The sequence below is a fragment of the Dipodomys merriami genome, unplaced genomic scaffold (assembly GCF_024711535.1).
Source record: "Dipodomys merriami isolate MVZ:Mamm:240054 unplaced genomic scaffold, mDipMer1.0.p SCAF_22, whole genome shotgun sequence".
In the NCBI taxonomy this organism is placed as follows: Eukaryota; Metazoa; Chordata; class Mammalia; order Rodentia; family Heteromyidae; genus Dipodomys; species Dipodomys merriami.
Genome location: NW_027203604.1, coordinates 19,829,893 through 19,856,172, shown reverse-complemented (window position 1 = coordinate 19,856,172; position 26,280 = coordinate 19,829,893). Strand labels below are relative to the sequence as shown.

General features: G+C 52.7%; 1 protein-coding gene across 10 annotated transcripts in view; it reads right to left on the bottom strand.

The window, feature by feature from the left end:
• Positions 1-26,280, bottom strand: part of Cux1 (cut like homeobox 1) — a 257,137-nt gene that overhangs the window by 94,620 nt on the left and 136,237 nt on the right. For all 10 annotated transcript variants that reach the window (XM_070033571.1, XM_070033572.1, XM_070033573.1 and 7 more), the window contains exons 4-6: positions 20,119-20,197; positions 4,968-5,105; positions 2,008-2,131 (exon numbers count right to left, since the gene is read on the bottom strand). In XM_070033571.1, coding sequence (XP_069889672.1) covers positions 2,008-2,131; positions 4,968-5,105; positions 20,119-20,197 — 341 coding nt within the window. The remainder of the gene's footprint in view (positions 1-2,007; positions 2,132-4,967; positions 5,106-20,118; positions 20,198-26,280) is intronic.

The following is a 26,280-nucleotide window of genomic DNA, read 5'->3' as shown; positions in this document are numbered from 1 at the left end:
TTGGTGCTCTACCTCTTGAACCAGAGCTTTACTTCTGGCTTTTTGCTGGTTTATTCACAGACTTTTCTGCCTAGGCTGGCTTCAAGCCATGATCCTTAGATCCTAGCCACCTGAGTAGCTAGGATTAGAAACGTGAGCCCCTGGCATCTGGGTATTTATATCTTTTAGCAGAATGAATCCGTTTATCCAGCTTGCACACTTTGAAGTACCTGGTGCCCAGGCAGATGCAGAACTTTGTACTGTGGCCTTCTATTCCCACTACGCTGGGTTGCTTTCTCAGAGTTCTGTAAATTCCAGTTAGTATTTTCCTGGCTATATAATGTTCAAGGTAGGGCTGGCCTATTTCTCACTTGCACAGTTCTCATTTTGGGGTGTTTAGATGGCTTGCATTTCTTCCCATGATCAATTACAGGGAGAGAGAACAATGAGTTCCAAGTGCTCGCTTTAGGACGGCTTCCACGGCAGCAAGGTCAGGGCTCTGCTGGCCTTTAGGAGCCCTGTGGCTGCACCTTCCTCGCTCTTCCAGCAGGAGGAAGGGGGTACAGGTAGCACCCATGCCCACTCAGTCCTGCAGTAATATGGGAGGCCACATTCGTGCTGCTGGGAGGCTAGCTATGGGGCCTCACTGTCCTGCCTTTGGGGATCTGTGAAATGACAGCTTCTCCCGCTGTGAAATGATGTCTCCTGGGTGCTGGCTGGCCCAGGCCTGGTGCTATATGGTCCCAGGGAGAGGAAGCAGCCATCCTCCTCCTCTGTGAGCAAGGCCAGCTTTGGTGTGCGAGCACAGGGCCTCCCTGAAGCGGCAGGCATTTCCTTCATCATTGAGTTGCCCCTCCTGCCCTGACATCCAGGTCTGCAGAGCCCATCCCACAGGTGTCCATAAGGGACACAGGACACCTCGACATTCCACGACACCCAGGGCCCCGTCCGAGGGACTGCAAAGCCAGGACCTCCTGGCAGCGGCTACTTGCACTTCTTCATCTTAATTCAACAAAAGGGCTTTTTGTTTTTGATTTGTTTTGGGAGACTGGGTCTTACTATGCCCAAGTTAACCTGGAACTTGTGATGGAGCCCAGGGTAGCCACAAACTTGAGATCCTACTGCCCAAGCTTCCTGACTGCAGGGATTACAGGCATATACCACCAGTCCCAAATAGCCAAAGGGTTTAGAAACCTGACATATACTGCAGGAGTTGGCAATCTCCTTATAGTTCTATAAGAAATCTAACTTTCATGAAGTTATCATATTAGTGGAAAATGGAGAGTTCTGGATAAAGCAAATGGTTAGAAATCTAGACTACACATCAGCTAGATGGAATGGTTACAGTGTTTACAGTAAGATTATCTGTCATTGGAAATGCTTGAGGATGTAACAAGGCTGAATTTTGGAATATTTGCTGGGGAGTGCAGCCAGGGAGGCTTCATCCATGGTGAACACAGGCTCTTCCACTGAGCACAGAGGCTGGGCATGGCAGTACATGCCTGAAATCCTAGCTACTCAGGAAGTGGACACTGGGGGGATCAAGGTTTAACATCCCAACCAAGAAGCTGGGCACGATGGCACGTATCTATAAGTCCAGCTATGTGGGAGGCATTGGTAGGAGACTGTAGTCCCAGCCTAGATGAAGCAAAGGTGAGACCCCCCCCCCCATCTAAAATATAATCTAAAGTAAAAAGTGCTGGTGGCGTGACTCGTGAAAGAGCACCAGCTCAGCAAGACTGAGGCTCTGAGTTCAAACCCCCATACTGGGGGTTGGGGGAGCCTGCATGTGGGAACATGTCAGGTTTTCTGATCAGGGAGGTTCAGGGCATGTGACTCCTGGATTTAGGAAGCCCTGTAGGAATAGAAAGAGATAATAGTAAATTAAACCACCATGTTCTGTGCATGCGTGCATGCATGCGTGCATGATGCTGAATATCAAAAGGTGCTTCAGCTCTCAAGCTGGGGGCGGCCACTGGGCCTGTCCACAGCTGGGAGGGTGCATGCTGGTGGCCGGGCTGCGCTCACCTCTCCCTCTCAGCGAAGTCATCCTGCAGCTTCTGCCCGCGCTCAAGTGCGATGGTCTCTGCCTGACTCCTCACTGTCTGCTCGTACTCTCGGATCTTTTCCCTCAGCGCTTTGATGGTCACCTCTGCGCAGGAAGGGAGGGAGGACAGTCAGGTGGGCGGCTCTGCCCTGGGAGGAACCAGATCCCAACCTAGGGGACGGGCGCACGCTTTAACTTGAGCTGCTCCATGGGCAGTGTCTGTGGATCTGCATCCGTGGAGCCTCCCACCTCCCCCCACCCATGCCAGATGGAGCCTGGGCAGCACTCAGGACACTGCTGGGAAGGAAGGAGGGCGATTCACTGTGAATAAGCAGTTTTTGGAGTGGAATCAACTGTCTCTGGACCTTGCCATGCAGGGAGGAAAATGTGGGCACTGAGTGATTCAAGTGTCACCTCCTTCTGGCTGGGGATCCACCCTGAGGCTTGAGTGCTGGGGGACCCAGGCCCTGGCTAGGGACTCTGCTGGGTGTGGGTGGGTGACCTGGACCTGGACGTGCCCGGAGCACAGCCCGAGCACTGGGGCCTGCAGTGAACCCACCTGGGCCTGCAGCGAGTCTGCCATGCTGGTGGCCAAGGGCCCTAGGAGGGAGCCACGCCCCCAACCACGGCACTTCCGCTCCAGCCGCTAGTTCCTCCAACTGAGATCACCCGAGTAGGTGCAGCGAGGGGAGTGGAGCCCCACTGGGACCTGCACAGGACCCAGGGCTGAGCGGTGTCTGGCCTGGCTATGAGCCAGTGGGGACTCAGGGGCAGCTGGGGTGGGGGCTGGGCAGCTGGCAGAGCTATGGCCTTGGACCTGAGGGCCACCCTGTGCACTCCCACCAACATTTGTGGGCAGGAGCAGGAGACCCAGAGCCCACGCAGCGTGGCGATCAAGCTCAGGGCTTCGTTAAGCAAAGCAACTGGCCTTTCCCATTGGGTGGAATTTGAGGGCTCTCGGGTGAGAAGGCAGAGTTAAAACCATCAGCCCTGCCGGGCCTTGGAAGCAGGTGTGGGGACACCCAGACTGGGTGGTGTGAGGCTCCCGGCATCCTTGGACAGGACCATGTCAGACTGTGGCGCCAGCAGCACTCTTCCGAGGCCCTGGTCCTGGTGCCTGTGTGGACACTTGTCTCCACAGCACTTGGGGCCCCTCAGTGCCACACCCGTACTTTGTTCCTTCTGGGACATCTCAGCAGATGGGGTCACATCGGCCTCCCATGTTCCCTGCCACATGCAGGAGGTGGCAGAAAGGATAAGGCACTTGCTAGGTATACCCCAAACCCATCATTATGAGGTCCACAGCCCACAATGTGGAAGAAACTCTCTGCTCTACCTTCTTAACCACCTGCACGACTGCCATGCTGAAAATAAGCCACGTCCACTGCCCTTCCCACACAGGAGCCTGGAGGCCTGGAAGGCCTAAAGGAAGAAAAATTTCTGGCAAAAGGATATATTTGCTGGGGGAGGAGGGGTCTTCTAGGGCTTCTGTTTCTAGGTCTTGCTGTAGGTTTTGTTGCATAAAACCCCCAAGAGGGGCTGGGAAGGTGGCTCAGTGGTAGAGTGCTTGCCTTGCATGCATGAGGCCCTGGGTTTGATTCCTCAGCACCACATAAGCAGAAAAAGCTGCAAGTGGTGCTGTGGCTCAAGTGGTAGAGCACTAGCCTTGAGCTGAAGAGCTGAGGGACAGCGCCCAGGCCCAGAGTTCAGGCCCCATGACTGACAAAAACAAAAACCCAAGAGGCCTCTGAGAGAGATTGTCCCACACATGCTTGCTGGTCAGGACCAGTGGGGCTCCAGCAATGGAAGCGGGGCATGCAGGGTGAAGGGAAAGAGGCACACGTAGCCCATGGCCTCCCCCACGGACCTCCAACTACAGAAAATGCAGAGCAGACGTGGCTCCCTCTCAGACAACCTGCTAGGTGCCTGGACTGTCGCTGCTGGGCTCTTTCTGAAGACCCTGAAGACCTTCTCTCCAGGGAGAGAAGGTATAGAAGAATACCAGCTTGAGCCCAGCACTCAGCAGGACAGCACTGTCCTTTGAGTCCCTGGGTAGTACACTGGCCATCTCCCCATCCTCCTTGCTCAACCCCTGATGGCTGGGGGCTAGTCCACAGCAACTCTGCACCTGGGCCGGCTCTTTCTACATCTTCCTCCTCTTTCTGGATCCTTCCATGGGCAGCCCCTTAATGTTGTAGGGCGTTTCCTGCTGTTTCTCATCTGTCCTCCGAGCAGGTTAAATGGAAGCCCAGGGAGGAGCGAGCCAGCCAGTGCCACGCCCTCCACTGGCCTCCTGCCCACAGGTCTCCAAGGAGAACACCCAGGCTAGGCTCAAGGGCAGTCAGACCGACCGCAAGCTTTCCCCTGGACAAAGGAGCTGGGTAGCCCGGGGGTTCTGGAGACATGGCCTTTGGTGCAGTGTGAGGGGATGAGCCAGGCCACCTTTGCCCTCTCTGCCGGGAGAAGACAGGCTGCGTGCTTTCATGAGATTCCCTAATGAGTAGGTGAAGCCGGCTGGGAAGGAGGATGCGTCTAGTCTGGGCCTTAATGGATCCGCAGCAATTATTGAATGACTCTGTGTGTGTGTGTGACCCTTTGATCAGGGGCTGGCTCCCTGACAGGTGTCGCCCGCAGGCAACACACCAGCCTTTTAAGAGGCAGACTTAACCACGTGACAGTCCGGGAGGGATTTTCAAAGAATCCTGATCAGCCTCCACGGAGGGCAATAAAATCCCATGTAACTATTGTGTGGAGGCAAAAGTTTGACTTCTCAGTGCTTAGCATTATCATTATCTCTCTTTAACAACTCTGCCTCTCACCCCACCCAGGTTCATGACGTGGCTGACAATTAAGAGCTAGTCCCAACAGAATGGGAAAGGCAATTAAAGAAAGAAAGAAAGCAAGAGCCAGGGGCTGGGTGAGGCGCACAGGGTCCACCAACCTTGGTTCTTGACTCCAGCAAATTCCTTGTTGTACTCTTCAAGTGTTTCCCGAAGTTTCTGGTTCTCTGTCTCGATGTCGTGCAGGCGTTGTACTTTGAGCTGTAGCTGTTGCCCTAGGTCCAGAGCTGGCACGGGATCTGCAGGGCAGGAGGGCACATGTCAGCCCTCTTGGGACACCAACCCATGCCCAGACAGAGTCCTGGGGGACGCCTCCTGCAGGCCCGGGAAGTCACCTCCCGCAGGCCGCCCTGGGGCCTCGAAGCCCAGGGTCCTGGCTGCTTGACAGAGAAACGACTCTTCCCAGCATCCTCACATATGGAAAAGGGGTTGGAGACAGCCCTGGATCCACAGGGATTTGCTACTAAGAGAAACTTGGCTGGCAAGGGAGGGAGCCCTCCCTGGCTCATCCTCCTTGGTTCCTGAGCTGCCCATGGGCCCAAGCTCCAGTCATTCTAGGCTGGAAACCAAGGAGGCTTGAGAGCATGGGACATCTTCTGGCCAACATTGGGAAGGAATCATGTGATAGGAGGGGAGCTGTGACTTAGGGGATGCAGGGCCAGGCCCAGGGTTCCCTGGCTGAGCGTGGGAATACAGACTCAAGCCTGCCAGCTCCAAGGGGCTATCATCCAAGGCCTATAGGGTCAACTGAATCTTTGGCATATCTAAGCCCAGTCTACCATATCCTGCTGTTGAAAGGTGCCAGGAAAAGCCAGGGTGAGTGGCTGTGAACCCCAAGATTGCAGAGCCCACAAAAGCATGTCTGGGCACCCAGAGTTCCAGATGACAACACCGAGAGCAGAAGGACATAAGAGACAGGCCTGAGAGGCCGAGGCCAAGGGAACAGGACACCTATCCATGTTAACACGTCTGTGAGATTTCCCTGCTTAGCACTGGAGCAGTTCTGGTGGTTCTGGGCTTTGAACTCAGGGCCCTGAGCTCATCAGGCAGGCATTATTCCTCTCAAACCACACCTTCAGCTCCTTTCTCATTTTTCTTTATTTTGTGTTTAGATAGCCTCTTAGATTGTGGTCCTCCCACTCCTGTTTCCCAAACAGCTGGGATAACAGGCTGTGCTACCATGCCTGGCCTTTTAACACTGGATTTGAACTCATGGCAACTGCACACGTGGCAGGGGCTTCCCAGAAAAAGGCAGACAGACATAAAATGTCCCTCTGCCTCAGCTGGACCTTCCTCTTTCCTCCTGCAGCCGACAAGGCGGTGACAGTCCACCTGCTGGACACTGTGAGAGGAGAGCCCACGGGCTGAGCAGGGCCACTGAGTGTGTTTCCAGCCAGGCGCCAGCCTCACTTGGGAGATGGACACAGAGTTTGTCTGCTGTCGGGGAATGTGAAACACCACAAGGAGCCTCAACACGGGTTTATATTCAAGTGCGCTCTTCCATTTTCCCATGCTAGAGTCATTAATTTTTCAGACCACCCTAGGTTCCTGGAAGCAAGGGAGGAACGGGGCTACAGTGGCTCGGCAGGCGTGTCCACCAGGAGCCAGGAGATTGTTAGACATGGCGCTGTCTGTGCAGAGTTTATAAGAGGCGGCCCCAGGACCTGGGTGGGACCCATGCTGGAGCCGCAGCCGCAGCAGCAGCCCCAGCCCGGAGCGTCACCACCAGCACCCACCCAGTCCATCAGCCGAGCCCCCACTGCTAGCCCCCATCTCCACCTGCGTCCACAGCCACTGACGGTTTCTCTTTCTCATTCCTGGCTTTTCAGGGTGATCTGAATCAGTACTCAAATATTTATGTTCAAGTTGATTTTAGAAGCTATTTTGGGGGAGATTGTTCTTCTAAACTGTGAGTGGTAATAACAAAAAGACAGACTTCTGAGAACAAGGTGCAGTGTTTGTCTTCCTCCTCCTTTTAAATAAATTTCACTGTCTTCCTACTGGCACCAGTGGCTTAAGCCTGTCATCATAGCTAGTCAGAAGTTGGAGATCTGAGGATCCTGGTTCAAAGCCAGCCAAGGTAAAAAAGTCCATGAGACTTTTATTTTCCATGAATCATCAAAAAGCCAGAAGTGGCACTGTGGCTTAAGTGGTAGAGGGCCAGCCTTGAGCACAAAGCTCAAGGATAGCACTTAGGCCCTGAGTTTGAGCCCCAGGACTGGCGTGCGCGCGCACACACACACACACACACACACACACACACACACACACACACACACACACACACACACACACACACACACACACACACACACACACACACACACACACACATCTTCTTAGGAAACTTTCTGTCCTTTTCTCCCTTCACGGCTTCATGCCAGGCAAATGGCTGCGCGCACGCACACACACACACACACACACACACACACACACTCTACATCTTCTTCATGCCAGGCAAATGGCTGCGCGCGCGCGCACACACACACACACACACACACACACACTCTCTCTCTCTCTCTCTCTCTCTCTCTCTCTCTCTCTCTCTCTACATCTTCTTAGGAAACTTTGTCCTTTTCTCCCTTCACGGCTTCATGCCAGGCAAATGGCTGCAAAGAAATGAGCAAATGGCTCATCAGGTCCTCTTATCCCCAGGTGTCAGCCTCCTGAGTAGCTGGGATTACAGGCAGAAGGCACCAACGTCTAGCTAGGACCCACTAGGTCTGCTTTGGGAGAAAACCACAGCTTCCCTCCCTTGATTCTGTGTGGAACCAATGACACGTGGAAGTAACGCACAAATGATCAAATTGCCAGAGCACCATTCTCTTAGTGAAAATTCTGGCAATCTCCTCATTATTCATTATGGCGTCTATATTTAATTTAACACAATTAAAGGTTAATGCCAAAGCAGCAAATCTGGTCCCAGCATGAGGAGCTGAGCATTCAAACATGCCCGCGAGCTCTGCCTGTGATTTGGTCTCTGCACGGCTGGGGGACTGAAGGCCCAGTGCGTTTGAGTATTGTTTTGGGATATGAAAAAGGCCTTGCTAAAGCATCTCTTAGGCTTAATTTTTTATTACGTGTATTAAAGGAACAGCTAATTACCACATGGCGATGTAATGGCTCTAGCATGTTTGGGCCAGAGACCAAAACAATGAATTTCGGTGTTCCAGATCCAGCCTGCCTGTGGATCTGGGGAAAGTCACAGCTCTTTCGCTGTCGCATTAATGATTTCTAGCCCTATTTAGGCCCCACTCAAGCAATGTCAGGTCAGACAGCGTGCAGAACCTCCAATCAGAGAAGAGGCATCACAGAACACAGCCAGGTGTCCAAGAGGCACACCCAAAGTCCAGAACCCCCTCCCAGCCTCCTCCAGTCCCATGTGGTAAATCGGCAATGTTTTATGATCACTTCATAGTTTAGTCTTGAGACATACTCTGAGGTGTGACACAAGACTCAAAGATGATAATTACCACCAACAACAAATAGCATCACCTGCATTTCTTTAGTATCTTTGCTAAGGCCACAGGGCACGATCTCATTAATTCCAGATACCCCATGGAGGCGGGAGGGCACATTGCGTGTCAGGAGCCAGCCATGCAAACAGGTATGCAAAACCATAATGAAGAGTGAGCCTTCCCAAAAGGCAGCCAACTCAATGACACTGACTGTTCAAGTGCTGATTTACTGAACAACATTCTGCTTGGGGAGAGGCTCTGGGGGAACCCCAGGCCACACCATCAGGAGTCAGCCTCAAAGAAGCGGGGAGCAGGAGCAGCAGGACTCCAGTCCAGGCTAGCCTGGACGACAGGGGCAGAATGCTACTAAAAAAAGTAACTAAAGCAGGGGTCATGGCTCAAGTGGAAGAGCATCTGCCAAGCAAGAGGCTTGGTTCTGCCCCAAAGGGGGGCAAGGCAGGGGGTACAGCCCAGAACCATCACAAAACACTGAAACAAACCTTGGAATCATCATGCTGTCTGCCAATAATTAACCATTTACCTGAACAAACTCAAGAAACAACAAAATCCAGATGCTAACATTCACAAAGTTTTACATTGGAAACAGGAAATAGGTGTGGGTCAGTCAATATAATGAAAGTATAAGCCAGGCATTGGTGGCTCACACCTGTGATCCTAGTTACTTAGGAGGCTGAGATCTGGAGGATCATAGATGACTAAAGGTCAACTCAGAAAAATTCAGGCAAATTCCATCTCCAAAATAACCGCCAAAAGGCAGGGCAGGATGTGTGATTCAAGTTGTAGATTGCCAGCTGTGAGCAAATGAGCTAAATGAGTGAGAGTTCAAGCCCCAGTATCAGCAAAGAAACCAAAACCAAAACCAACAGAAAACACTTAAGACAGCGTTAAAGCTTGCTCAATGATTTAAATAAAAGTCTACATACTTGTAATAAGGGGAGGATTTGGCAAATGAAGAATCGAATGAATTCTACAGCTTAAAATGCAATATCTGAAATGAAAAAAACCCCAGCAAATTGGCCTACCGACAGAAGATACACTGCAGATTTAAAGGTCAGTGAATTCAAAGACAGTCATAGAAACAGTCTGAATAAAAACGCAGAAAGACTGAACCAAGAAGCAAAACCAAATGGCTAAGAACAAGAATAAGAATTTAAAATCAGAAATGGCCAAGCAAAAAAGTTAAGTTTATAAAGGTAGGAGAGACCAGGTCTCTTTGCCAAAATTAGTCCTGGCACAGAAAAATCAATTCCCTCATTCCCACCCCAAAAACTCCACTGGTAATTTCGTACCCAACAAAGCCCAAATCAAAAGCGAATGGGATTCACTTCTGGTGCCCACGACACAAAGTGCTCAGGAAATCCATGGATGGGGTGGAGACCGGAAATTGGGAACCAAGGGGTAAAAAGACACAGTTGCCCCAGTTTTCCTTTCCTTAATGGACGGGGGCTCTCTGAAGCCTAAGTGGCAGCAGATACTGACAGGTGACAGGTGTGTGGCTGTGAGAGGTAACATCTGACAGAAGCTGCCATAACCCAGCGTACACAGAAAACTGGCATGACACTATAGACATGCCTGCTTCCCACCCAGAGGTAACCACAGAAGCCAAACACAGACAGGGAGAAGATTAGATAAAATAAAAAAGTACTCAATACTGTACCATTGACTCATGCCTGTCATCCTAGCTACTCAGGTGGCTGAGATGTGAGGATCATAGTTCAAAGCCAGCGCAACAGAAAAGCCTTATCTCCAATGAACCACCAGAAAACCAGAAGTGGCGCTGTGGCTCAAAGTGTTAGGGCACTAGCCTTCAGCAAAGCCCATGACTGGCCCCAACCCCCTCCAAAAAAAATAATTCAGTGAAAAGAAAGTAGGAAAAATATAATCAACACAACAAAAAACTCAAGACAAACAGAAATTGAGACAAGAGACTTTACAGAGTTCAACGCTGACTTCACTAGAACACTATCCACAATTACACTAAATGTAAACGAGCTAACGTTCTAGTTCAAAGGCAGAAGCCAGGCACAGCTGTTAGATTCAAAACTCCCTTTTTGGTAATCACTAGCACAATGAGATATAAAAACCTAACATTAAGATAGCAAGAGACTGGGAGAGCATGAGGAAGCACCCAGGCCAATGTCCCAGGGCCTGTGCCTGTGCCCTGCCTGTGGGCCAAACACACAGAACTAATATGAGACTAGAGAAATTTCACAGAACCAAAGTCATACAAAGCACATTCTTTGACCAGCAAAGAATAAAAAAATGTCCTAGTTGGGTGCTGGTGGCTCACACCTGTAATCCTAGCTACTCAGGAGGCTGAGATCTGAGGATCAGGGTTCAAAGCCAGCCCAGTCAAGAAAGCCCGTGAGACTTTTATCTCCAATGAACCACCAGAAAACTGGAAATGGCTCTGTGGCTAAAAGTGGTAGAGCACTAGCCTTGAGCTGAAGAGCTGAGGGACAGTGCCCAGGCCCAGAGTTCAAGCCCCCCAGTTGACAAAAAACAAAAAAAACCCCAAGATCAGAACATGGAGTAGGAACCCACCAAAAATTCTACAGACGTTCAAAATGAAAAAAATCTTGCTTGTGGCTGATGCTCTACCGCTTGAGCCATGCGCACCTCCAGTCTGGTTTGATAGTTTCTTGCAGTCTCAAGACTTTTCTGCCTGAGACCCTGTCTCACACTCTAAGACCCAGCAGAAGGCTGGAGATATGTGAAGCACTAACTACCTAGCAGAACTGATGATCAGGAAACCTAAACTCAAACCACAGGGAAGACACGCACAGTCACGAGGACTCCTAAAACTTGGCAGTGCCAGTCGGTGTTGGGGACATGGACCAACTGGACTGCTCCTGTTCCTTGCAGAAGGATCTAATGGCAAAAGGACTTTGTGAAATGATGTGATGGTGTGGTATTTCTTACCAGCCTCATGTGTGGACACCCTAGGGAAAATCCCAGTCTCAGGTGCCTGTGGACAGCAGGCCATGTACACACAATAACAGCCCACGAAGGCTTGTTGTGCTTCCTTCACAATGACCCCAAACCAGAGAAATCTGTGTCCAGCAAACATGGCTGGGGTGGCCATTGGCCTCTCCATGCAGGGAAGGGCGTCCAGACACCACAGGGGGAGGGTGACATCCTCCCATAGCCCCATGAATGCCCTTGACTTCACAATCGCACCAAGGCTCATGGGGTGCCAGGGAGGGATCCAGGCAGGCCAGGTGATCAGAAGGAAAACAGACACAACTCTGGTGCCAAGTGGCAAAGCCAGGCTGGTCAGTAGGCTCAGCGGCGTCTCACTGGGTCAGGGAGGTCTGCCTAGGCAAACCCCTGTGCACAGCACACAGAACAAGCAAATCCCACCCCCACTGCAGAAAGGTCACTGGTGCCAGGGCTTGGGGTCACCAGGGACCGTGAAAGGTGACCCCATTCTCCCGTCTTCACCTTATCAAACACTATATTCAATGTGGGCATGACCCCTCAATAATGTGAATTTAACATATAATTTGGGGGTGGAGGTAAGGCTCAGAGAGATCAGACACACACTTGCCCCAGCACCTCAAAATCACGAGCATGCATGTATGTATTTTTTCCCAAAGAGAGCAAAAAAATTTCTGTGCTGTTAATAAAATATTCTAATTCCTTATTAATCTTTCTCAGCCTCCTTCATCTGTTTTTAGAATGATATAGAACTTAGATTACAACTATAATTACACACGTGCATCATATAGATACACACTGGGACTGGAAGCCCATAGCTCCTTCCCCTGGGCGCCATGGCCTGGGGCAGCGGGCAATCGCTGGTATGGACAGTGCTCTGGGCCGGTGGGGTGCTAGGAGGGTGCAGGGAGGCGGGGGGGGGCAGGGCAGAGCCAGGCAAGTCAGGGGCTGTGCCAGTGTGAAGGGCTGGGTGACAAGGACTCACTGACAGAGGGCCCCTCAGGTGTGAAGAGCATGAGAAGACTGACAGCTGTGAGGGTGGCCAAGGTGCCCTGCATGTGTGGTGACATCACACACAGTCCTGGAGGGTAGAGGTGATGTGTGTGTATGTGTGTGTGTGTGTGTGTGTGCGTGTGCGCCTGTGTGCACGCTGGTGGTCCTGAGCTTATGGGAGTTTTAGAAGTCTCACTGGCAGAGTTGCATGTGCATACCAGGAGCCGAGAAGGGGGTCTGGCAGCGGAGAGGGTCTGCAAATGATCCCTGTAGGGATCCACTAGGGACTGGACCCCTGTGGGCATCCCTGGTGGCAGGGGCAAGATGTGGGGTGGGCATGTGACTGCACGCTCTTGTCAACCCAGGCATTTGGTCCTCTGGGACTCTCTGGCACCAGTGTCTGGCCTGGGGTCCCCTGGCTGGATCCTAGGAAGCTGGCATGCCCCATGAAGTGCAAGAGGGGCAGGCAGAGGGGCCTGGCAGGGTGGGCACAGCGCGGCTCTGCTCTGGCTGAGGCTATGCTAAGCTGGGGGAGGCATGGAGATGGTGGCAGGCGACCCTGTGGGGACCAGCCTGACTTCACATCAAGTGGGCCCAGAGGCCCCATCTTAACAAACCCAAAGCCCGTGTTGGCAGAGCTTGCAGTGCCACCAGCCCGGCGATGAATGTGCCCCTTGTGCGGACGGCCCTGGCCATGACATCACAGTGCGCCAGACGCTACTTTTAGCCTGGGCACTCTAGGCTAATGTAATCATACGATTACATAATTAACCCAGCTGTCTCATTAAGAAAATCAACTGGAATTCAGGGCATAATTAGTCATACAGCAATTAGCATGGTGATGAGCGACTGATGAAGGGCTGCCTGGATACCCAGTGCCAGGACCACCCCAGCCATGGTGACATGGGGACCACGCACCCCGGGGAGAGTTCCCCGAGTCACCCGGAGTTCCACTCCCAGCACCGTCATCTGTGGCCTGGGGCAGGGGGGCTGCAGGGGGAAGCTGGTGGCAGGGACACAGATATTGCATTCTTCCACAGTAATAGCCAGCAAACTGTGCACCCCACCAGGTCTGGGGCTGCTGGCTAATCTGGTCAGGGCAGGTGGAGAAACTGCCTGGTCTCCGATTTCCTGGGAGGCCAGGCAGGGAGTAGCTGCCACTCAGGACTGTCCCTTGTTCCCTGAGACCTGGGGATCTGCTCCAGGCCCAGAAGCCCCAGGGAGGCAGAGGCAGCTGCGCATCTGTGTGCAATGCACTGGCCTTTGCTTTGGGGCGCAGCCCTGGTCCCCTTTGTGCCCTGTTTCGGTGTCTGGGTTGATCCTTAACACTAAATGCAAACACTGTACGAGGGCATACTGGGCGTGTGAGCGGGCGCCTGCTCGGCCACTGCAGTCACACAGGACTCCCTGGAGGCCCAGGGGCACCGGGTCTGGCATGCCAACACCAGGAGACCTGGAACACACGGACTGGAGTGCCCTGCGACCAGGCTGGAGCAGCCACATTCCCACAGTTCTGGAGCATGCTTTGTAACTGAACTGGAAGGTTCTGAACGGGAGGCCGAGCAGGGGCAGACAGGGAAGAGGAAGAGCGAGAGGACAGCGTTTTCTAATTTTAGCTCGTGGTGAGTCCCTGCCAGAAAGTAACAGGCAGGGGACTGGAGTGCTGCTCTACTCATGGCGCCCTTAAAACGGACTTCTCCAAAAGATGAGAGCCCCCCTCTCCTCCTGCACTCCCAGGATGGGACTCTCCCCAGGGGAAGGGGCTTTCTGAACCTGAACCAGGCCTTGGAGTTCTGGAAACACAATGGCCTACCAGGGGCTCTGCTAAGCCAGTCTCCTGGCCTTTGGCTTGGATGTCCACACCATGGGCCGGTGTGCCATGGAAATCAGGCGACAGTCGGTCATGACACCATGGGTTCAAGCTCCATGTTCCCTTAGTTAGTGACCATTTCACATCAGCAGTAAAACGTTCCCTAAGACATCAGACGTAAAGCACACACTTCCAGCATGGCTTTAGGCTGTGAAGGTTTGCGTCTAGAGGAGGCAAAGTGCACAGGAGCCAGGAGTCAAACAGGATTCTCACACAGGAATCACACAGCCACATGCAGCCAGAATTCTTCCCATGATCCGAGCGACAGCAAGCAGTGTGGCAGCAACGCAAGGCAGTGGCGCTGCCAACTGTGTCCTTTTCTCCTAAGAACTCGTTCCTTAAAAGTGATTGCTGCAACTGGGCACTTGTAATCCTAGCTACTCAGAAGGCTGAGATCTGAGGATCGCAATTTGAAGCCAGCCCAGGCAGGAAAAGTCCGTGAGACTCTAATCTCCAATTAACCACAAAAAACAGTAAGTGGCACTGTGACTCAAAGTGGTAGAGTGCTAGCCTTGGAACAAAGAGTTCAGGGACAGTGTCCAGGCCCTAAGTTCAAGCCCCTTAACCAACCTCCCCCCACCCCGCCCCCCAAAAAAGAAAGACTTGTTAGATGCTGGTGGCTCATGCCTGTAATCCCAGCTACTCAGGAGGCTGAGATCTAAAGATCCAGGTTCAAAGCCAGCCTGGTTAGGGAAGTCTAGGAGACTTTTATCTTCGTGGTGCCCAAAAGCTGAAAGTAGAGCTGTGGTTCAAGTGGCAGAGAACCAGCCTTAAGCAAAAAGCAAAGGGACAGCATCCAAGCCCTGAGTTCAAGTGCCAGTACTGGCACACACCCAACCCACTCATCCCTGCCCCCCAAACAAAACCCTACTGTTACTGAGATGTTTCTGGGACAGAGATATCACAGTCCTGTCTTACACACATCTATGTCTCTTGCAAATAGTCAAGTGACTCGGCTGGTACCTGCCATGCCATTCAGAAACTTAGATCACAAGATGATTACTGTATTGGTTTACGCTGTCCCCTCCCTGCTGGGGAAATAAACACATCCCCATTGTCAAAACTCTGAGAACAAGAAGAGAGGAGTCACCCAGAGAGGTTAATGGCTGGCAGATTATGCATTCCACCCTAACTTTGCTCTGAGCCCAGGAGAATGGCAGCTCCCAGGGGCCAGAAGTCCTGGAGCAGTTGCAGCTCTCCAGAGGGCTGTGCTGCAGGACAGACGGTGACGTGGGGTGTGGGACTGTGCAGGGTCCCCGCTGCTCTGCCCAGGCTTTGACTGTGCAGTGCCCTGGCACTGCGCTGGATGTGAGGGGCAGGAGGAGGCCGGCTGAGTCCTGGGCTGTCCTTGGGATGTGCAGACCTGGGGCTGCGGGGGAGTGTGGGGCATGTCAGCACTAGTGTGGCCCCACAAACCGCACCTGGACCAGGTTGTGGACACTGCCAGTGTGAAGTGGACAGCGATGCCATCCAAACCTGGACATAGAATGGTTTCCTTGTGAATCCTCACGTCATCTTCCACGAGGGAGGGGCAGAATTAGACATTTCTCCACATTTCCATTGGCCTTTTTTTTTAGTGTTTTAAACCAAATGAAGCCTAGTGAGCAAATATTCTTTTTCAGATGAGAAAAGAGCAGACTTAGCTGAGCCCAGGCAGATCTGACCTATCTCTTAAAGTCCTTTACCTCTTCGTTCCAACTGAGTCTATCCTTCCTCCTAAATAGAATTCAACTGCCCCAAACCAAGTGTCCTATTTCTTCCCACCCCCCCATCCTGCCCTTCCTCCCCCACCTTGGACCCCTTTTTAATCCCTTGTCTAACCTGTAGTCAGGATGACCCTTTTGATCCACAGATCTGGTCATGCCATGTCCCTGCTTAAAACCCAAGACAAGGTTCAGGCATGGTAGCATATACCTGTAATCCCTGCCATGTGGGAGGTGGATAGGAGGATCTCGGAAGGCTGGCCCAGGGAAAGTGTGAGGGGGCAGGGTCTGTTCTCAACACACAGCAGCAGTGGGAGAAGGGGGTTCCTCAGGCACCCCTAGCGATAAGAGGTAAGGAGCATGAGGTTTGGGAAAATAGCAGGGCTGGGTTGATGCAGGGCATTTCTGATAGTGGCTCTGAAATGCTCTCCAAATTGACTGAGGAATGAAGAGTGTGCCGCAGGCTAGCGGTGTGCCCGGTGCATGGGGGCTATCTTCACTACCATGTGTTTGAGTATCTGGTCAGATCTTTCACACGGAGGAGTTCTGAAAGAATGCCCCTGGATCTGGGAGAGTGAGGAGGAGTGGGGCGCACAAGTGAGATGTGAGGGAGAGGCCGGAGGGGGACAGCCTGGAGGACGGGGAGAGCCCTCACCCAGATGCCAGCCTGACAGCTGTTGGACCAGGCACGCATAGCTGCTCACAATCCCATCTGTCTGGAACAGGTCCTCGGGAGGGACCAGGCCCAGACGCCGAGTGCCACAGGAAGACCGTGCAACCACGGGAATCTCTAGATGACACCAAATCAGAACGGGAGTTCAGAGAGCTACCACTGCACGTGCATCCTTGCAGCTGACAAGCTGTCTATAGCTCCCAGGCCCGGGATGCTTGTCCTCCGTGGGAGGGGCCAACCTGGGGATCATGGTTTCCTGTGAACAATGAACACCTGAGGTCTAACTCAGACCACCTGTTGAAGATATGATTCGATCCACTCATTTATGCTGTCATTTGGCAAATCTCCATGGCACTCCTGCTGACTGGGTGATCCTAGGGAAACCATGAAGGAGGAGACTGCACTGTCTCCGTCTCTGCCAAGCTGGGGGAGACACAGCTGGGCCACAGTGGGCCACATGGGGCTTTGGACTCTGCATGTGCCACAAAGTCCACTCATGTGAAGACCACAGTGACATCACTGGGTAAGCCACACACCTGGGACCACTGTCACCTGTGCGACTACCTGCCAATCAGAATGTCATTAGCCAACCTATAACGAGTCGTCAGAGAGGGAGAGCAGGTGTGGTGGCATCCATTTGTAATCCCAGCATTTGAGGCAGGAGATCAGAGGCTCAAGGCCAGCCTGGGTTGCACAGGGAGCAGGAGAGCAGGGAGAAGGCCAGAGAGAGGGAAGCCAGCCTGGGCCTGTGTCCGGAGCAGAGCTGCAGGGTAGCTGCAGGAGCCGGGCAGAGTAAGTGAAATCCAAAATGTTCTGGAGCAAATGGGCAGTGTGACCTCTGTCCTAGCATAGGCCACTGGTGCTCCAGCAGGCCACTGACTAAGGCAAGGATGCAGGAGGAAGGCAAACCGGCAGAAGCAGGTTCCCATGGGTCCCCCCAGGGGAGCTCGGGAGGCAATCCTGGATACCCAGGCTAACTGCAGGAGGCCTGACATGTGTGTGCCAGGCTCCGAGCACAGGGCAAGGCTCTGCCCTTGAGGAAGTCTATCCAGGGGGACCAACAGCCAAGAAAAAAGAAAACAGGGCTGAGAAGGTGGCTCAGTGGGAGAGCGCTTGCCTTGCATGCTTGAGGCCCTGGGTTCGATTCCTCAGCACCACATAAGCAAAAAGAAAAAAGCCGAAAGTGGCACTGTGGCTCAAGTGGTAGAGCGCTAGCCTTGAGCTGAAGAGCTGAGGGACAGCGCCCAGGCCCAGAGTTCAGGTCCCACGACCAGACCCCCCCAAAAAAAGAAAAAAGAAAACAAAACTGGGCATGGTGGCACACACCTTTCATCCTGGGAAGTACAGGAGGGGTGGAAGGGGATCTCAATTCTGAATCTAGTCTGGGCAAAGTTGGCAAGACCCTATCTCAAAGACAAAATATAAACCCAAGGTCAGGGAGTGTGGGTCAAGTAGTAGAGTGCTTGCATAGCAAGCACAAGGCCTGGGGTTAGATTTCTAATGTAACAAACGAAGAAGGCCAGCAGCTTCCCAGACAGGTGAGGTGGGCGGGCATAGCCTCTTGTAGGCTCCCTTTCTGAGTCCTGCTCCCCACCAGGCTCCTGATTGGAGTCGGGTGGACCAGCAGGCTTCCTTGGGCTACAAGATCACATGAGCAGTTACTATTCAACCAGAGCCCAACACACCAGAGTGCTTCTGGAGTCTGAAGCTCGCAGACAGGGACGCCAGTTGGCCCTGCCCAGCCAGGGGTGGTTGGTAAATGTGCAGCTATTGACCAGGCCCTTCCTGTAAGTCTGGCCACAAGATTACCTCATCTGGACCACTGTCAGACTCCCAAACACAGGTAGAGTGCTCCAGCCACAGCTGTGGCTCGTGTACCTGCACACAACTACCCAGCAGAAGCACTGGTAGGAGACGAGGGTCAGGCAGCAAGGGCTGAGGTGCATTCTCCTCAACTTTGGTATTACAAGAAACATCAGGTTTAGCCGCTCCTACCATCTTAGTTAAACAGTGATTTTGGATGTCCCAGTCCCAAATGATAATTATGAAGGTAAATATGTTTTTGGTTTCATATGAGAAAAAGGCAGATATAAATAAATACCCAAATCAGGATCAAAATTCTATAAAATGACGTGTACACATGGGTGCAGAGGGATATGGATGGCAAAAAAAAACGACCTCTGTGGGATCTGTGGGAATTAAGACAGAAAAAAATTGGAGAAGCCAGGTGCAGTGGCTCATGCCTGCAATCCTAGCTACTCAGGAGGCTGGGATCTGAGGATCATGGTTTGAAGCCAGCTAGAGCAGGAAAGGCCATGAGACTCTTATTTCCAATTAACCAACTAAAACCTGGGAGTGGAGCCGTGTCTCAAAGTGGTAGAGTGCTAGCCTTGAGCAGAAAGGGGGGGAAAAAAAAAGCTCACAGACAGCACTGAGGCCCTGAGTTCAAGTCCCATGACCAACACACACACACACACAGAGAAAAGAATCATAGAAGACTTAACTAATAACCTGTCTAATGGTTAATCAGCTAAGAAGTGCCACTAGGGGAGAGCTCTAGACCAACCTGACCTTTTAAGAAGGAACTGCAATGCTGAGTGCCAGTGGCTCACACCTGTAATCCTAGCTACTCTGGAGGTTGAGATCTGAGGATTGAGGTTCAAAGCCAGCCCAGGCAAGGAAAGACGGTGACTCTTCACAGAGCAGAACCTTCCAGAACAGAACCCACAGAATCGGCTCATGAAAGAATGAATGCTCTGGAAGACGAAAATACTCCGGGGATCAAAGCCCAGGCTCCACTTTTCCCAGGAATCCTCCAGGCCTTGAGTGAGTCACTGTGGACTGACTGCCACAGTTCAGAGAGAAAGCTCCCAAACACTACCTTGCAAATCAGACAAGGCAAACGCCACCTACCGAGCTGCTGTTACCAGGGGCACCAACGAACCCTGAGCACCAAACAACGGAATCCATTCACCTTAGAGAAGCCTCCCTCAGTGTTCAGGAAACCTCTAGTCACATACAAACTCTTAAGGAAAAATCAAAAGTCCAAAATTTAGTACCAAGAGCTGGATAAGCACCTTAGGAGACAAAAAAGTTAGAGCAAAGAAACCTTCTACTTCACAGATAAGAAAACAGATCCCAAGAGGGAAGGAACACCACTGTGACCCCTTCACAAGCCCAGGGCAGGATCTCTGGATGGCTCATCAGGGCAAATATCCAACCACAGTGGGAGAGGAATGGAGACAGTCTCCTCGTTGGCAGAGTTTGCTATCAGCTTTTACCCTTAACTGAAAGACTTGTGCCAAGGCCATTGCTCCTGGGTGAGGCACTGCAGGAGCTCCACTGGTGCCTGCACCCTGCAGGCGGCCTCAGCAGCCGGAGGCGGCTCCCTGACACACGCCGTATTGTAGAGACCGGGGTTTCTGTATTTGTAGAGCATCCTTGAACGGATGCTCTGGCTTTCCATATTTGCAAAGGCTGTGGGCACTCCCCTCTTCCCTGCTCCAGGTAGGGGAGAGGGGGCGGCTTGGACAGCTCATGGAAGCCAGAGGGGACATGGTACCCTGGCAGCAGGCTGGCCAGAGCCCAGCTTACCTGGAACATCAATCAGTCTCTTGTAGACGTTGAGGAAGGCTGCCTCCGCCTCTTTGCTTCTTTTACTTAGTGCATCAATCTGCAAGAGAGAAAAGAAAAACCAGGCACTCAGCGTTTGTCAAGGGGTAATTTAAAAGTCATTAGGTAGCGAGTGAATCCCACAGCAAAGCGAGCCCGGGTCTCCTCGTGGGCGCCTCCCACCCGTCTGCAGGCTCAGGAAGAGGAGACAGTGGGTGGAGCTGGTAGTGCCACCCCACCAGCTCAGCACCCTCGGGGGAGTCTGTGTGTTAGCCAGGCACTGAACCCGGGCCGTGACCACCGGCCAGGAGCACAGCCCTCGCGAGCAGTTGGCCAGGGTGACCGGGCGAGAGCCAAAGCTCACGCCCAGAGCAAAGTGCTTCATTCAATCTGAGGGTTCTGAGATCGGCTTAAGAATTTCATGAAGCAGCTGGGCAATAGTGGCTCACATCTATAATCTTTGCTACTCAGGAAGCTGAGTTCTGAGGATTGTGGTTCAAAGTTATCCATGATGAAAAAGTTGATGACTGCCAAGAAGGAAAATGCTTTTGGTCTCATAAGAGAAAAGGGCAGACATAAGAGACTCTTATTTCCAATTAACCACCAGAAAGCCAGAATTGGACATATGGCTCAAATGGGGACTCATAAACCTTGGCAAAAAAGCCAAGCTGCGAGGTCCCGAGTTCAAGCCCCAGTAACAGCACGAAGATGAAGAAGAGAGAAGAAAGCAGAAGAAGGGCTGAGAATATGGCTTAGTGGTAGAGTGCTTGCTTTGCATGCACGAAGCCCTGGGTTTGATTCCTCTGTACCACATACACAGAAAAAGCCAGAAGTAGTGCTATGGCTCAGGTGGTAGAGTGCTAGCCTTAAGCACAACAAGGCTCAGGGACAGTGCCCAGGCCCTGAGTTCAAGCCCCAGGACTGGCAAAAAAAAAGAAAAGAAAAAGAAAGAAGAGGAGGAGGAAAAGGAGGGAGGGAGGGAAGGAGGGAGGAGGAATTATTAAAAGAAGAGGAAGAATTATTTCATGAAAGCCAAGGGGCCCCATTGGGGGCAGGCAGGACATACACACGGGCATGTTAGGCATTTCCCATATCCATGAAGAACCCGTGATGGAGGCAGCATGGCCACACACTGGAGCTATGGAAGTGAGGACATACTGTTGACTGGGCTGTGAGACACAGGAGGTAAGAAGGCTACTGCTGGAAGGGGGGTGTCTAGGGCAGTGACCAGGACCTGTGTGTCTTGTTAGGTAGCTGACCAGGTGGCGCTGGGTCCCCGGTGTGGCCCTGCCCCAACAGTGGACACTCGTCCCAACAGTTTCCAGTGGCTGGATGACCTTGCAACTTTTAAACTGTGTAACATAATCGCCAAGAGCAGGGGTCACCTTTCACATCTGAGGTACCCCAAGTCCACCCCAGCTCGGGGCGAGGAACTGTCTTCCTCCTGCCGCACACAGCCCAAGGCTGGCTGGCTCCAATGCCATTTAAGAAGCAAAGGATGAGACAGCAGCCCATCACTCACTAAGGCCCAAGAGGAGCCACTTAATTAGGGAGGGGGAGCTGTGGAGGAGCGGGTGACATGGGCCGTCTTTATTTTTAAAATAAAATCCCCCTCCCTGATTATGAAGCGACCTCTACTCATTATATAAAAATACAAAAAAATTAGAGAAGAAAATTAAAACCATACATCTGCTGTTAACTGGAACCAGTCATACTGTCTGGTCTCTATGTCTCTTCACTTTTTTTTATTTTGGTCAGTCATGGGGCTTGAACTCTGGGCCCGGGCACTGTCTTCAGCTCAAGGCTAGTGAGCACTCCACTAGTTGAGCCACAGCGCCATTTCCAGTTTTCTGGTGGTTTATTGGGGAGAAGTCTCACGAACTTTCCTGTCTGGGCTGGCTTTGAACTGTGATCCTCAGAGCTCAGCCTCCTGAGTAGCTAGGATTATAGGTGTGAGCCACCAGTGCCCAGCTCTTCACTTTTTTTTTTTCCTAACTTAAACATATAGTTGGAAACTGGGTGTGGTAGCATACACCTGTAACCCCAACCCTTGAGAGGCTGAGGTGGGAAGATAGAGAGTTCCAGGCCAGCCTGGTCTAGTGAGATCCTGTGTCAAAGAGCAAAATAGCCTCCTGTCTCCCCCCCCCCCCCCGCCACTGAATGGAAGCAAGTGGGAGGAGGTAGGGGCGGGCACAGCCCCGTGGCTGGCAAGGCTCCATCAGAAATGTAGTGGGCTGGTTGGAGGATGCCAGCTAAGAGTGATGAGGGTTCCTTTTGAGGTGATGAAAACGTCCTACAGTTGTTTGTGGTGAGCGTTGCACAACTTTGTTAAGTATACAAAAAGCCAATGAACTGCAGACTTTATATGGCTGAACTATCTCAATAAAGCCCTTTAAGGTCTGTATTTGAAATAAAATCGTACAGAAAAATTGGAATTGAGCTTTCTTCTACTAATATGTCCCCCATCCTTTCCCCCGCCCCCAGAAGCTATTGCAAATCCTGAGAACCGTCTTCCTGATGCTACTTCAATGGTGCCTCATTCCCACACTTGCAGGTGTGAGACATCGGAGGGGCTGCTGGGGTGTGTGCAGTGCGCCCCAGGATCCCGAAGCCCACTACAAGGCTGATCTACCCAGCTCATGGCTGGTCAGGGACTCGGATTAAGGACCAGAGGGTAGCTCCCCACCAGTGGCAAAGGATGGGGTCTAGGGGCCCTGGCCCAGCCCCCCTCACTCCCATCTGGGCTTGGGGCTCTGGGTGGTGCTTTTATGAATGGCCCCGGGGGGACCTTGTGGTAGGCTGGCCTTCTTCCCCAACGACATAGTATTGTAGTCGTGACCCAGTAACTGAGAAGGTGACATTATGTAGAAACGATCACTGAAGGCAATCAGGCTAGGGGAAAGTCGCTTCTGTGGGTCCTGTACAACATGACTTTATAACCCTAAAGGGGAAGCCAGCCAGCCAGAGGCCACCAGAGGCAGTACACATGGCGTGGGCCAGGGGCTTCCTGGGTCCCCAGGGGGTACCAGCCGTGCCCATACCTCACTGCTGTCATTCCAGGACTGGGGACAAGCAGTTCTGATGTCTGAGTGACCTAGTTGGTTGTTCTTCGTGACAATAGTCCCAGGAAAGGTCTTTCTCCCTTGCCCTTTTACAAGTTCAAGTCCCATCCCATGGTATGGGGTTGGCCCGGTGAGCAGAGCTGGCTCACAGCAGGCGGGCAGTGAGGTTTCTCAGATGCTGACACTTGGCTCTCTGTGTGGGCTGAGTTTCTGCCCCATGAGGTCCTCTGGCCTCTTGAGATGGTCAAAACTTTCTGGAAGGATTGGAGGATCCCAGGGCCTGACCCTCAGCCCAGGCCCTAGGACCAGCCTTGGTATTGGTGGGGGCCTTTCTCAATACTCAGGAAGTCCTGGCCAAGCTAGCCCCCCAGCTCCACAGATACCCCGAGGCCCCCAGAGCCTCCAGCCGGGACGGGATGGGGCGGGGCATGAGACAGGGCTCCCACAGCTCCCAGAGGTGACAGCCCTGCCATGGCCTCCTCCCCAGACAGGCCTCCCGCCGAGCACTGCACAGACAACCAGGAAGCCACCTCAGGACTGTCCCTCATTCCTCGTCCCTGTCCCGCCCTGCTCTGCCCAGTGCCAGCCACAGCCTGGCCTGGCAGCTCCACCCAAGAGGCTGGAGAAGGCCTGAAGGCAAAGTCCCAGGTTAGACATGGCGGCTCCTTCACGCGCCCATGTGGGCCACATACTGTCCCCATCCCACAGAGCCAGCTGGGAGACACAGCAAGGACGGGGTGCCGTGGGGGTGCCCCTGGCTGTGGGGAGCTGGTCCTACCGAGGGACCAGCCTCTTGTTCGGGTTCACCGCTCACTGCGGCCACACCCAGTCACTCCCTGTTCCCAGCATACGCCAGTAATTTCCACTCAGCCTGGAAGGCGCCTTCTGGAATGTTCCCTTGATCCTCAGCTCAGCTGTGGCCACTCCCACTCCACGGGGGATCACCCTAGTGCCAGGGCCACTGAGCCAGGCCCTGCCTGGAGACCCAGATTCCTTGAAAGCCTACAGCATGCCATAGCCACCCGCCCCCCCCCCCCCCATCTCTGCTGCCTCGCCCCAGGACCTGCAGAGGAAGCATCTCCCCCAAGTCCCTCTGTAAGTTCACTGCCCTCCCAGCCTCCACTGCTGCCTGCAGGGCGGGGTGAAGAACTCAGGAGTCTCACTTCAAATCTATGAAATGCCAAGCATGAAACTCTGTCCCAACCCCTGAGTTTGGGTTGGTACGTGAGCACCTCTGGCCGGCTATAGCCTCTGCCCCCCTCACCCCCTTGCCACCCATGCCTGGCGCTCCATGGTGATCACCAGGCTCCCTTGGCAAGGTTCCCAGCGGTCTCCCCTTCTGGGCTGGACAGGAAAGTCCATGGGGCTTGGGTCCATCCATGGTCAGCCCGTCAGCAGGGGCCATGCACACTAGAGTTGGGTTCTTTTCGCAATGAGTTAAGGCAGGTGTCTACTGGACGGCATTTTACTCAAAATCTCAGAACACAGGGATCTGCTTATAGCGCTGCACATGGAAGGCGGGCATGGAAGGGGCCTCGCAATGCACATGGAGAGTCCCGCAGTGTGGACAGGTGGCTTTGTCCGTGGGGCTCACGTGTGCAGCACACCTGGGTAAATCGGCTGAGACTTCTGGTGGAAGCTGCTGGAAGCATTCCTTCACAGCTTCTGTAGCCCCATGCAATCTGCCACCCGGCTTTCACAGTGGACGCTGACCCCCAAGCACATTCTGTGCTCCGTACAGGGCTGTGTGGACAAGGTGTGGCCTTACTGAATGTGGAGCAGAACCCTGGAAACCTAGCAGGGGGTGACAGTTGTGACAGGACAGCAGAGGGCCAGGAGACAGTGCCACGGATGTGAGGGGCGGCCACGGGTATAAGCCACACAGATGAGACATGGCTTAGGCCATGGCAAACAGGAGAACAACAAGATAGGTAAGAAAACAGGCTGGGCACTGGTGGCTCACAGCTGTAATCCTAGCTACTCAGGAGGCTGAGATCTGAGATCCAAAGCCAGTCCAGGCAGGAAAGTCCACAACATTTCTCTCCAATGAAGCAGGAAAAAGTTGGAGGTGGAGCTGTGGGTTAAAGTGGTATAGCTCCAGCCTTGAGCAGAAAAGCCAAGTGAGAGCACAGGGCCCTGAATTCAAGACCCAGTTCTGGTACAATGAAGCAAAAAAAGAAAAGAAAAAAACTGGCCCTAATGCTCACTGTCTTTCTGAGCAGCCTTCCACCATAGCTGGTGTCTGAAGGTGCTGGGATTGGGGGAGGGGGGGAAAGGGGAGAGGGAAACTGCTATCCTCTATTTCATCTCTCATCTGCCTCCCCTTCCCCCACCGTGTGACCTGACCCACGCAGACTCCAGCTCAAATAGCAGGAAACCTGTGTGCAGGCTGGGGAGCTGGGCGGTGCTGCCGGCTGGTCTCATTGGCTCCTTCATTCCCTTACTTCAGCCATTTAAAGCCACCAAAGGAGTGGTATACTCTGTTCCCCCTCCTAGGGGGACAGAGTGCCCAGCTCATACCACACAACGCAAGGGGGTATGGGCCCTGGCTTCTTCATCTTTCCCACCACCTCCTACCTGCAGATAAACCAGAGCGGGCAGGGCAAGGCCCCAGAGGAGGAATGCCTCCCAAGGTGTTAAAACTACCTCTACGGATGGAGACTGTTCAGAGAACAAGGCTAAGGTGAGGGTGTGGAACACACCGGGTTCTGCAAGGCTGCGCCACGTGTGATCAATATGCAACAATCAATTGTCTTTCTCTACACTGGCAGCCCACGATCTGAAAGTGAAATGGAGACAAACAACCCTAGTTGCAATTGCACTGAAATAATAAAAAAAGAATGTGATACTCAAAGGAGTAAGCTCAGCAAAAGAGGGTTAAAACTTGTTTGTTAAGAACCTGAAAACATTGTTTGAAAGAGAAGAAATGAAATGCAAGTCTTTCCTGGGCTGAAAACTTAATACTGTCGCAGCAATAGCCACCGAGTTGATTTCTGATTCAGTGTGATGCCCATTAAAAGCCCAGCTGCTTTCATTGTAGAAATTGGCAGATGGCTCCTGAGATTCATATGGAAATGAAAGG